This window comes from Sinohyriopsis cumingii, chromosome 14, assembly GCF_028554795.1.
Source record: "Sinohyriopsis cumingii isolate HCF-2022 chromosome 14, ASM2855479v2, whole genome shotgun sequence".
Classification (NCBI taxonomy): domain Eukaryota; kingdom Metazoa; phylum Mollusca; class Bivalvia; order Unionida; family Unionidae; genus Sinohyriopsis; species Sinohyriopsis cumingii.
In genome coordinates, this window is record NC_142974.1 from 12,170,375 (window position 1) to 12,183,441 (window position 13,067).

The following is a 13,067-nucleotide window of genomic DNA, read 5'->3' on the forward strand; positions in this document are numbered from 1 at the left end:
AACGTATGGCATGGGTTGAGCTGCATTTTTAAAGATAAAGAACATTTGTAATTGAATGAATGTAGCACATGTATAAAATTCAAATGCAGTCATTTTTTAAAATTTTTATTTAAATAATGATCTGAATATCTAGACTTTCTATATGTTTTACCATTTTCTTTCCTGGTTAACAGTCCCGTCCGTTACATGTGATGGCGGCATTCTTGTACATTGGTTGTATTGGACAGGATGAATGCAGCTAGTACAGCTGCTAATGTTTCTCAATATTGTTTAAATTGACAGATCAGAATGAACATTTAAGTTCTGTTTAAACAATCAATCATTGTACTGTTTATTTTTTGTTTATTTTATTATTTGTTGGATTTACTGAGGTTGATGTCACGTGTGTTACTTGAGACAGCTTTGGATTACAGTCATTGGCAACAGTCTGAAATTTCTTCCTAGCATCCCAGTAGCAGCACGTTGTTAATCAAACTTGGTTATTTCTGATTAAGTAGTGGTTTCCCCCATTTCACATTGAAATAATTTTGAATCACATACTAAACTCGTACAAGATTGGTGATATGTTCAGTGCATTGAGACAGCATTGTAATGTTTATAAAATACTTGTTACTCTTGCATTATGTGCTTATATTTTGTTCCTGAAACAGTAAATTATTCTATAACAAAAAATTCTCTTGCTGTTTCATCTATATAGTAAAAACAAAGTTCTATAGCTGGAATTTTGAAATTATTTTAAATTTAGAAAAGGACTGTGAAGTGGAATTGACAGAGACCTCAGTAAATTGACCAAAAGTAACTAATTGCATAGTTTTTACTTTTTTAATAAAAATATGTCACAATATATTTTCATAGTTTTAGGATAGTTATTAACACGATAAGGACATCAGACTGAACCACGTTTAACAACATGTGAATCTGCAAAAGAACCCAAGTTGTCAGCTGGAGCAAAAAGGAATCAAACGTACAGGCAACATTTAAAAGAAGATCCTCTTCAATACGATGCTTACCGGGAAAAGGAGACACATTGTCTGAAAATATACAGGGCAAGTCTGACAGCTGAACAAAAGGAACTTGAAAGAGAGAAAACAAGGATTAAGGTAGCTGAATGGAGGAAAAGACAAAAAAAAAATTGGGAAGACCACTAAAGAATCCAAAGCCTCCGATGAGAGCATGTGTAAAAGAAAGAAGAGAGAAAGACAGGGTCAGACAACAGAGATATAGGGCTGGATTAGCACAGCGACCACAGAAAAGAGGGTGGATCACTAGGAAGAAACTTCAGCAAGAAGAAGCTAATAAAAAAGCTTTAGAACAGGTAGAGATGTTGGAACCATCCTCAACAGAAAAATGTACTCATTCTAAAAAGTCTTCAGCCTGCATGCCAGCATTAAAATCAAAGGAGACTCTGAAGTTAATAAAGAAACTGCCAAAAGATCCACAGCTGTTTGCAGAAGTGATAGAAGAAGTTGTCGAGACAGTGCAGTTTGCTTCTCCTTGCAAAAAACAGGCTCTTCAGTTAAAAAACATACTTCCCAGATTTGCAAGATGGGAAATTGCTTTTTCAGCTGCAGTCTTGGATGAAGTTAGTAAGATCTACCAACACGGGGAAGAATTTTGAGATGTCTGCTCACAATGTCAAACAAGCTGCCTTGGCAAATATTTTGTTGAAGGTGAACAAAGGATCAAGCATCAATTACATATGAAAGAAGTATGGTCTCAGTTTTCACTATATAAAAAGTGTCAGACGCAGACATTTGAGCGCAAGATGTCAAGCTGTACTATGCCAAAGGAAACAATCCAGAAAGTTGTTGACTTTTTCAAACGAGGTGACATTTCCAGATGCGATCCCTCTCCAGCATCTGTGAGCAAGAAGACCCATGCTCCGAGACGATATATGGAAGAAACATTAAAAGATACATACAGGCAGTTTGTGGAGGAGACAAAGATAGAGATATCATTTTCAAGATTTGTGAAATGTCTGCCCAAGGAGATAAAAGGAATCAAATGTACCAAAATGAACACCTGCTGCTGTGAATACTCTGCAAATATCACACTGAAGAGGGATGCCATCAACAACTTTCTGGCAGCAAAGGGATTCCATTGCCTCTTGCTGCCTTCAAAAGTTGCCATGAGTGACCTGACCTTGTGTGACAAGGACATAAATATTCAAGGTTGTAAGAGCTGCATAGACAGAAAATGTTCCAACTGTGGAGTTAAAATAGTCAGAGCTAAGCTACAGCCAGCAATAGTGACCATACTGGAATCAACAAAACAGTATGTAAAAGGCAACTTACTACAATGCAGGACACACTGGACCAAGTTCTTTCAGAACTGGAGGATGAACTGCTTTCCTTTTCATGCCACCTAACAAATGCGGATTGGCAACATAAAGCTTTTGCCAGCTTAAAAGAAAATCTTCCAGAAAATCCATACTTTGTATGAAACATATGAACTGCAGAAAAACAAGAATAAATAAAGCTTTAACAACCATGTGGCAGTATCTCAGAATTACTTTATATGATCTTTGGGGTGACTTCTCCAGGTGAAGTGGGCGACTTCTGACCACCATGGGGCAACTTCTCCTGACACCTGAAATGAGTTATCCCAGGTCGAGTTCTATGGGTCGAGTTCTCTGCTATTCTTACCTTTTTGTTTTATCTGACCATGGTAGTCTGATGTTTTATCAATAAAGTTTGATGAAATCTCTAACAACACGAAATCACCTTATCAGTACTATATATTAACGCAAGAAGTGCAAGCGTGACCCCAGCGCTGCATTCGATTAGACTTTTGTCATGCATCTTTTATCACTTCAGAATCGCCAAAAGACTGAAAAGCTACACATATCCATTCAAAATACAGTAACGTATCAACACATAACTCTCGGACGACCATCGCATGAATCTAGTCCAGTGAATTAACCTTTATTTTCACCATTACAGTAACAAAGTCTTTTTGTACTTTATAGTACTGATAAGGTGATTTCTTGTTGTCTGAGATTTCATCATACTTTATTGATAAAACATCAGACTCCTGTGATTTGACCATGCCTTCTGTTCTGTCAAGTGCCCCTTTCATTTTTAGCTTGGCATAATTTGCATCCCATAATGGTTTTAGTCCTAAAGTCTGCATATAATTTAAATTTCAAATTTACCTATGATTCTTAGTAATAAAGCTATTTTGGTGGGAGTGGGGGTAAATTATCCATTCATTTATGAAAATACTAATAAATATTAATTGATGCCTGTTAAAAAGCTTTGCTTGCTATGTTTTAAGCTATAAACTCAGTTATGTTTATGTATTATGCTGTTTGTATGTCTTGCAAATCATGGTTGTTTTAGTGTCATTTTTATTTTTTATTTAATGTCTATAAAAAAGGACCATTAGAGCAATGTTGAACAATTGTTGTTTTAAATAAATCCAGTCTTGTCTTAAATTATACTGTATATTTTTTATATCTGCACAATATCATTATGGTTAGAAAGCAGAACTCTTCAAAACTACAATTTTGGCACTCATTTTGTTTTTAAGCTTCTTGGGTTTGTGCAAAAATGATGAAATAATTAAACAAAATATGTAAAATAGTAAAGTCTTGATAAATGACCACAAGAACAAGTGAAGTTTATGAATACCATATATAATAGAAATGCAGATATATTTCTGCATATATGTAGCGTTTTAGTTTTATATTGTGATCTTGATATAGTGTAGCATTGACAGTCAGAGTGGATGGAGTTATTGTTGTGGTATTTTTCACTAATTCATGTCCAAATTCACTACTTTTTATCCCTATTTTCACTAATTGCGAGTGTGGAAGATTGGCAGCTATGCATGAAACAATAGTAAATCTTGAGTGCAGTCATGAAACATAATGGCAAAATTTGCGTGTGGTCATGGAACAATATTAAAGCTTGAGTGCAGTCAGGAAACAATAGTAAAGCTTGAGTGCAGTCAGGAAACATAATGGTAAAATTTGCATGTGGTCATGGAACAATATTAAAGCTTGAGTGCAGTCAGGAAACATAATGGTAAAATTTGCGTGTGGTCATGAAACAATAGTAAAGCTTGAGTGCAGTCAGGAAACATAATAGTAAATCTTGAGTGCAGTCAGGAAACATAATGGTAAAATTTGCATGTGGTCATGGAACAATAGTAAAGCTTGAGTGCAGTCAGGAAACAATAGTAAAGCTTGAGTGCAGTCATGAAACATAATGGTAAAATTTGCATGTGGTCATGGAACAATATTAAAGCTTGAGTTCAGTCAGGAAACATAATAGTAAAGCTTGAGTGCAGTCAGGAAACATAATGGTAAAATTTGCATGTGGTCATGGAACAATATTAAAGCTTGAGTGCAGTCAGGAAACATAATGGTAAAATTTGCGTGTGGTCATGAAACAATAGTAAAGCTTGAGTGCAGTCATGACACATAATAGTAAAGCTTGAGTGCAGTCATGAAACATAATACTAAAGTTTGAGTGCAGTTATGAAACAATAGTAAAATTTGAATGCAGTCATGAAACAGTAGTAAAGCTTGAGTAGTCATGACACATAATAGTAAAGCTTGAGTGCAGTCATGACACATAATAGTAAAGATTGAATGCAGTCATGAAACATGATAGTAAAGCTTGAGTGCAGTCATGACACTTAATAGTAGAGCTTGAATGCAGTCATGAAACAATAGTAAAGTTTGAGTGCAGTTATGAAACAATAGTAAAGTTTGAGTGCAGTCATGAAACAGTAGTAAATCTTGAGTGCAGTCATGAAACATAATAGTAAAGCTTGAGTGCAGTCATGAAACATAATATTAAAGCTTGAATGCAGTCATGAAACATAATATTAAAGTTTGAGTGCAGTCAAGGAACATAATAGTAAAGCTTGAGTGCAGTCAGGAAACAATAGTAAAGTTTGAGAGTAGTCATGACACACAATAGTAAAGCTTGACTGCAGTCATGAAACATAATGGTAAAATTTGAGTGCAGTTATGAAACAATAGTAAAGCTTGAATGCAACCATGAAACAATAGTAAAGCTTGAGTGCAGTCATGAATCTTAATAGCAAATTTTGAGTGCAGTCTTGAAACAGTAGTTAAGCTTGATTTCAGTCATGAAACATAATAGTAAAGTCTGAGTGCAGTCATGAAACATAATAGTAAAGCTTGAGTGCAGCCATGAAACAATAGTAAAGCTTGAGTGCAGTCATGAAACATAATAGTAAAGCTTGAGCGCAGCCATAATAATACAGTCTGAGTGCAGTCATGAAACATAATGGTAAAGCTTCAGTGCAGTGATGAAACAACAGTAAAGTTTGAGTGCAGTTTTGATGAAGAAGATAAGATCCCTGTTATCCTTTCAAGGGTACTTCACAAAAACATAATCATACTTAGGAAAATGGTTTTATTTGTTTTTAAATGTTTAGTAAGTATTTCTCAAGTTTTTATACAATTTGCATCAAAGATTTAGTAAAAGTAGCATTTTTAAGGAACAGTTTTAAACATTCTAAATTTTGACCAATCAGCACTAATGTTTCTATATTTAAAAAAATGCTAAACTGTTTCAATACTTAAATTATTTTGATCAAAGGTTTGGTAATGCAATCATCTTAGTTCTGAGAATACAACTAAGAAAGGTAATGATGATATTGATGATAAATGTCTCTAGTGGGTATCATGACAAGGCACATTGAAAGGAAGTTTTATTTGAATTGTTGAGTTGAAGGAAAACCCTGGTTTGACTTGTCTTTATTCACAAAAAATTTCTTTTCACTGCAGGAAAATTCTGATTGACACAGGAAATGGCAATGTTCCAGAGTACGTTTCCAACCTCAAGCAAGCACTGTCCCAGTTCAAAACTTCTATCCAGGAGATTATTGTCACTCATTGGCATGGAGACCATGTGGGAGGAGTCAAGGATGTATGCCAACATGTCACTCCCAGTATGAATAAATACATTATAGGTCTTATTATGCACCCATGTTTAGCGCAAAATGTTGGTTAAAAAAACCAAAACAAACAAATATGAAGACATAGTTACAAATGAGCAACAATTATTACTGACATTTCCAGGTAGTATATCTTTGTAATTCTTGTAAAAATTATTATAACAGCTTTATGGAAAGTGAGTCTTTGTTTGAAAATTCTACCACAAATTGGGAAGGGTAATTCTGTGCACTGCAAATAGTGTTTATAAAAATATGAATTCTTTAAGTCTTATAAAGAAAATATGTTTCTTGCTGCCTTAAAATATACATGTAACCTAAAGCATGTTGAAAAGTAAGCAGGCAGTTTATACAGTTAATTTTCGTAGGAGCAAATACAGATAAGGCAATTAGCAAATACAGATAAGGCAATTAGAGATAAACATCTCCTGATTACTTAATTGTCTGAAACTAGCTGGGGTGATTTTAATTTGATAGTAGTGGGAGAGCCCATTCGGTCAGTTTACATAGTAAAGTACATAATCCAGTTTTTCAAGTTATTCCACTTCCATGCCTTGGATACGAATGTTTAAGCCATTGTTATTACACTTCATTGTTTTGGATAAGAATTTTAAGCCATTGTTATTACACTTCATTGTTTTGGATAAGAATTTTAAGCCATTGTTATTACACTTCATTGCCTTGGATAAGAATTGAAGCCATTGTTATTACGCTTCATTCACTTGGATAGCAACATTTATATTAAAGATTATTGGCTAGTTCATGATCAGCAGGAAAGTATCTTTGAAGTCAGTTTTTGCAATGATAAATATTACTTTTGCAGCAGGTAAATTTGGTCAGTGAGCCTGAATGAATAGGGAAGTGGAAAATTGAAGTTAATTTTTTCTCAGGTGCTTAAATGCCTATGATAACTAGATAGCATTTAAAAAATAAATAACAAGGTAGTGGTTAAGATGCTCAGGATAACAAAGTAGATGTTTAATATGTTCATGATAACAAAGTAGCTGTTTTAAAGCCTATTATAAAAGGTAGCTGTTTAAAATGCCCATGATGACAAAATCGATTTTTAAAATGTTGTTAACAAGGTAGCTGTTTAAGATGCTCATGATAAAAATGTAGCTGTTTAAAATGACCATGATAATAAGGTAGCTGTTTAAAATTTCCATGATAACAAGGTAGCTGTTTTAAATGCCCATGATAGCAAGGTAGCTGTTAAAATGTCCATGATAGCAAGGTAGCTGTTTAAAATGCCCATGATTTCAAGGTAGCTGTTTAAAATGCCCATGATAACAAGGTAGCTGTTTAATATGCCCATGATAACAAAGTAGCTGTTTAAAATGTCTACCATAACAAGGTAGCTGTTTACAATGCTCATAATAACAAGGTAGCTGTTTTAAATGCCCTTGATTACAAGGTAGCTGTTTAAATTGCCCGTGATTTCAAGGTAGCTGTTTCAAATGCCCATGATAGCAAGGTAGCTGTTTAACATGCCCATGATAACAATGTAGCTGATAAAATACCCATCATAACAAGGTAGCTTTTTAAAATGCCCATGATAACAAGGTAGCTGTTCAAAATGCTCATGATAGCAAGGTAGCTGTTTAAAATGCCCATGATAACAAGGTAGCTGTTCAAAATGCCCATGATAACAAAGTAGTTGTTTAAATGTCTATGATAACAAGGTAGTTGTTTACAATGCTCATGATAACAAGGTAGCTGTTTTAAATGCCCATGATAACAAGGTAGCTGTTTAAAATGCCCATGATAGCAAGGTGGCTGTTTAAAATGTCCATGATTTCAAGGTAGCTGTTTCAAATGCCCATGATAGCAAGGTAGCTGTTTAACATGCCCATGATAACAATGTAGCTAATAAAATGCCTATGATAAGGTAGCTTTTTAAAATGCCCATGATAATAAGGTAGCTGTTCAAAATGCCATGATAACAATGTATCTGTTTAAAATGTCCACGATAACAAGGTAGCTGTTTACAGTGCTCATGATAACAAGGTAGCTGTTTTAAATGCCCATGATAACAAGGTGTTGTGTTTTGCCCGTCACCCCTGCCATGATAACAAGGTAGCTGTTCTAAATGATTACGATAACAAAGCTGTTTACAATGCCCATGATAACAAGGCAGATGTTAATATGTCCATGATGACAAGGTAGATTTTTAAAATGTTTAAGATTTCCATATTAACAATGTAGCTATTTAAAATGTCCATGATAACAAGGTGGCTGTTTTAAAGCCTATTATAATAAGGTAGCTGTTTAAAATGCCCATGATGACAAGATCGATTTTTAAAATGTTGTTAACAAGGTAGCTGTTTAAGATGCTCATGGTAAAAATGTAGCCATTTAAAATGCCCATGATAACAAGGTAGCTGTTTTAAATGCCCATGATAACAAGGTAGCTGTTAAAATGCTAATGATAGCAAGGTAGCTGTTTAAAATGCCCATGATTTCAAGGTAGCTGTTTAAAATGCCCATGATAACAAGTTAGCTGTTCAAAATGCCCATGAAAACAAAGTATCTGTTTCAAATGTCTGCAATAACAAGGTAGCTGTTTGCAATGCTCATGATAACAAGGCAGCTGTTTTAAATGCCCATGATAACAAGGTAGCTGTTTAAAATGCCCATGATAGCAAGGTAGCTGTTTAAAATGCCCATGATAACAAGGTAGCTGTTCAAAATGCTCATGATAACAAAGTAGCTGTTTAAAATGTCTACAATAACAAGGTAGCTGTTTACCATGCTCACGATAACAAGGTAGCTGTTTTAAATGCCCATGATAACAAGGTAGCAGTTTAAAATGCCCATGATAGCAAGGTAGCTGTTTAAAATGCCCATGATTACAAGGTAGCTGTTGAAAATGCCCATGATAGCAAGGTAGCTGTTTAAAATGCCCATGATAACAAGGTAGCTGTTCAAAATGCCCATGATAACAAAGTAGCTGTTTAAAATGTCTACAATAACAAGGTAGCTGTTTACAATGCTCATGATAACAAGGTAGCTGTTTTAAATGCCCATGATAACAAGGTAGCAGTTTAAAATGCCCATGATAGCAAGGTAGCTGTTTAAAATGCCCATGATTTCAAGGTAGCTGTTGAAAATGCCCATGATAGCAAGGTAGCTGTTTAACATGCCCATGATAACAATGTAGGTGATAAAATGCCCATGATAACAAGGTAGCTTTTTAAAATGCTCATGATAGAAAGGTAGCTGTTTAAAATGCACATGATTTCAAGGTAGCTGTTTAAAATGCTCTTGATAGCAAGGCAGCTGTTTAAAATGCCCTTGATAACAAGGTAGCTGTTCAAAATGCCCATGATAACAAAGTAGCTGTTTAAGTGTCTGCGATAACAAGGTAGTTGTTTACAATGCTCATGATAACAAGGTAGATGTTTTAAATGCCGATGATAGCAAGGTAGCCATTTAAAATGTCCTTGATAACAAGGTAGCTGTTCAAAATGCCCATGATAACAAAGTAGCTGTTTAAAATGTCTACAATAACAAGGTAGCTGTTTACAATGCTCATGATAACAAGGTAGCTGTTTTAAATGCCCATGATAACAAGGTAGCAGTTTAAAATGCCCATGATAGCAAGGTAGCTGTTTAAAATGCCCATGATTTCAAGGTAGCTGTTGAAAATGCCCATGATAGCAAGGTAGCTGTTTAACATGCCCATGATAACAATGTAGGTGATAAAATGCCCATGATAACAAGGTAGCTTTTAAAATGCCCATGATAACAAGGTAGCTGTTCAAAATGCTCATGATAGCAAGGTGGCTGTTTAAAATGCCCATGATAACAAGGTAGCTGTTCAAAATGCCCATGATAACAAAGTAGTTGTTTAAATGTCTATGATAACAAGGTAGTTGTTTACAATGCTCATGATAACAAGGTAGCTGTTTTAAATGCCCATGATAACAAGGTAGCTGTTTAAAATGCCCATGATAGCAAGGTGGCTGTTTAAAATGTCCACGATTTCAAGGTAGCTGTTTCAAATGCCCATGATAGCAAGGTAGCTGTTTAACATGCCCATGATAACAATGTAGCTGATAAAATGCCTATGATAAGGTAGCTTTTTAAAATGCCCATGATAATAAGGTAGCTGTTCAAAATGCCATGATAACAATGTATCTGTTTAAAATGTCCACGATAACAAGGTAGCTGTTTACAGTGCTCATGATAACAAGGTAGCTGTTTTAAATGCCCATGATAACAAGGTGTTGTGTTTTGCCCGTCACCCCTGCCATGATAACAAGGTAGCTGTTCTAAATGTCTACGATAACAAAGCTGTTTACAATGCCCATGATAACAAGGTAGATGTTAATATGTCTATGATGACAAGGTAGATTTTTAAAATGTTTAAGATTTCCATATTAACAATGTAGCTATTTAAAAAGTCCATGATAACAAGGTGGCTGTTTTAAAGCCTATTATAATAAGGTAGCTGTTTAAAATGCCCATGATGACAAGATCGATTTTTAAAATGTTGTTAACAAGGTAGCTGTTTAAGATGCTCATGATAAAAATGTAGCCATTTAAAATGCCCATGATAACAAGGTAGCTGTTTTAAATGCCCATGATAACAAGGTAGCTGTTAAAATGCTAATGATAGCAAGGTAGCTGTTTAAAATGCCCATGATTTCAAGGTAGCTGTTTAAAATGCCCATGATAACAAGGTAGCTGTTCAAAATGCCCATGATAACAAAGTAGCTGTTTCAAATGTCTGCAATAAAAAGGTAGCTGTTTGCAATGCTCATGATAACAAGGCAGCTGTTTTAAATGCCCATGATAACAAGGTAGCTGTTTAAAATGCCCATGATAGCAAGGTAGCTGTTTAAAATGCCCATGATAACAAGGTAGCTGTTCAAAATGCCCATGATAACAAAGTAGCTGTTTAAAATGTCTACAATAACAAGGTAGCTGTTTACAATGCTCACGATAACAAGGTAGCTGTTTTAAATGCCCATGATAACAAGGTAGCAGTTTAAAATGCCCATGATAGCAAGGTAGCTGTTTAAAATGCCCATGATTTCAAGGTAGCTGTTGAAAATGTCCATGATAGCAAGGTAGCTGTTTAAAATGCCCATGATAACAAGGTAGCTGTTCAAAATGCCCATGATAACAAAGTAGCTGTTTAAAATGTCTACAATAACAAGGTAGCTGTTTACAATGCTCATGATAACAAGGTAGCTGTTTTAAATGCCCATGATAACAAGGTAGCAGTTTAAAATGCCCATGATAGCAAGGTAGCTGTTTAAAATGCCCATGATTTCAAGGTAGCTGTTGAAAATGCCCATGATAGCAAGGTAGCTGTTTAACATGCCCATGATAACAATGTAGGTGATAAAATGCCCATGATAACAAGGTAGCTTTTTAAAATGCTCATGATAGAAAGGTAGCTGTTTAAAATGCACATGATTTCAAGGTAGCTGTTTAAAATGCTCATGATAGCAAGGCAGCTGTTTAAAATGCCCTTGATAACAAGGTAGCTGTTCAAAATGCCCATGATAACAAAGTAGCTGTTTAAATGTCTGCGATAACAAGGTAGTTGTTTATAATGCTCATGATAACAAAGTAGATGTTTTAAATGCCCATGATAGCAAGTTAGCCATTTAAAATGTCCTTGATAACAAGGTAGCTGTTCAAAATGCCCATGATAACAAAGTAGCTGTTTAAATGTCTGCAATAACAAGGTAGTTGTTTACAATGCTTATGATAACAAGGTAGATGTTTTAAATGCCCATGATAGCAAGGTAGCCGTTTAAAATGTCTGTGATAACAAAGCTGTTTACAATGCCCATGATAACAAGGTAGGTGTTTCAGATGCCCATAATAACAATGTAGCTGTTTAAAATGTCCATGATAACAAAGCTGTTTATAATGCCTATGATAACAAAGTAGCTGTTTAAAATGACCATGATAATAAGGTAGCTGTTTAAAATTTCCATGATAACAAGGTAGCTGTTTTAAATGACCATGATAGCAAGGTAGCTGTTAAAATGTCCATGATAGCAAGGTAGCTGTTTAAAATGCCCATGATTTCAAGGTAGCTGTTTAAAATGCCCATGATAACAAGGTAGCTGTTCAATATGCCCATGATAACAAAGTAGCTGTTTAAAATGTCTACCATAACAAGGTAGCTGTTTACAATGCTCATAATAACAAGGTAGCTGTTTTAAATGCCCTTGATTACAAGGTAGCTGTTTAAAATGCCCGTGATTTCAAGGTAGCTGTTTCAAATGCCCATGATAGCAAGGTAGCTGTTTAACATGCCCATGATAACAATGTAGCTGATAAAATGCCCATCATAACAAGGTAGCTTTTAAAATGCCCATGATAACAAGGTAGCTGTTCAAAATGCTCATGATAGCAAGGTGGCTGTTTAAAATGCCCATGATAACAAGGTAGCTGTTCAAAATGCCCATGATAACAAAGTAGTTGTTTAAATGTCTATGATAACAAGGTAGTTGTTTACAATGCTCATGATAACAAGGTAGCTGTTTTAAATGCCCATGATAACAAGGTAGCTGTTTAAAATGCCCATGATAGCACGGTGGCTGTTTAAAATGTCCATGATTTCAAGGTAGCTGTTTCAAATGCCCATGATAGCAAGGTAGCTGTTTAACATGCCCATGATAACAATGTAGCTGATAAAATGCCTATGATAAGGTAGCTTTTTAAAATGCCCATGATAATAAGGTAGCTGTTCAAAATGCCATGATAACAATGTATCTGTTTAAAATGTCCACGATAACAAGGTAGCTGTTTACAGTGCTCATGATAACAAGGTAGCTGTTTTAAATGCCCATGATAACAAGGTGTTGTGTTTTGCCCATCACCCCTGCCATGATAACAAGGTAGCTGTTCTAAATGTCTACGATAACAAAGCTGTTTACAATGCCCATGATAACAAGGTAGATGTTAATATGTCCATGATGACAAGGTAGATTTCTAAAATGTTTAAGATTTCCATATTAACAATGTAGCTTTTTAAAATGTCCATGATAACAAGGTGGCTGTTTTAAAGCCTATTATAATAAGGTAGCTGTTTAAAATGCCCATGATGACAAGATCGATTTTTAAAATGTTGTTAACAAGGTAGCTGTTTAAGATGCTCATGATAA

General features: G+C 35.0%; 1 protein-coding gene across 1 annotated transcript in view; it reads left to right on the forward strand.

Moving 5' to 3' along the window:
* Positions 1 to 13,067, forward strand: part of LOC149783255 (endoribonuclease LACTB2-like) — a 58,557-nt gene that overhangs the window by 5,865 nt on the left and 39,625 nt on the right. The window contains exon 2 of the mRNA XM_089931487.1: positions 5,768 to 5,931. Coding sequence (XP_089787613.1) covers positions 5,768 to 5,931 — 164 coding nt within the window. The remainder of the gene's footprint in view (positions 1 to 5,767; positions 5,932 to 13,067) is intronic.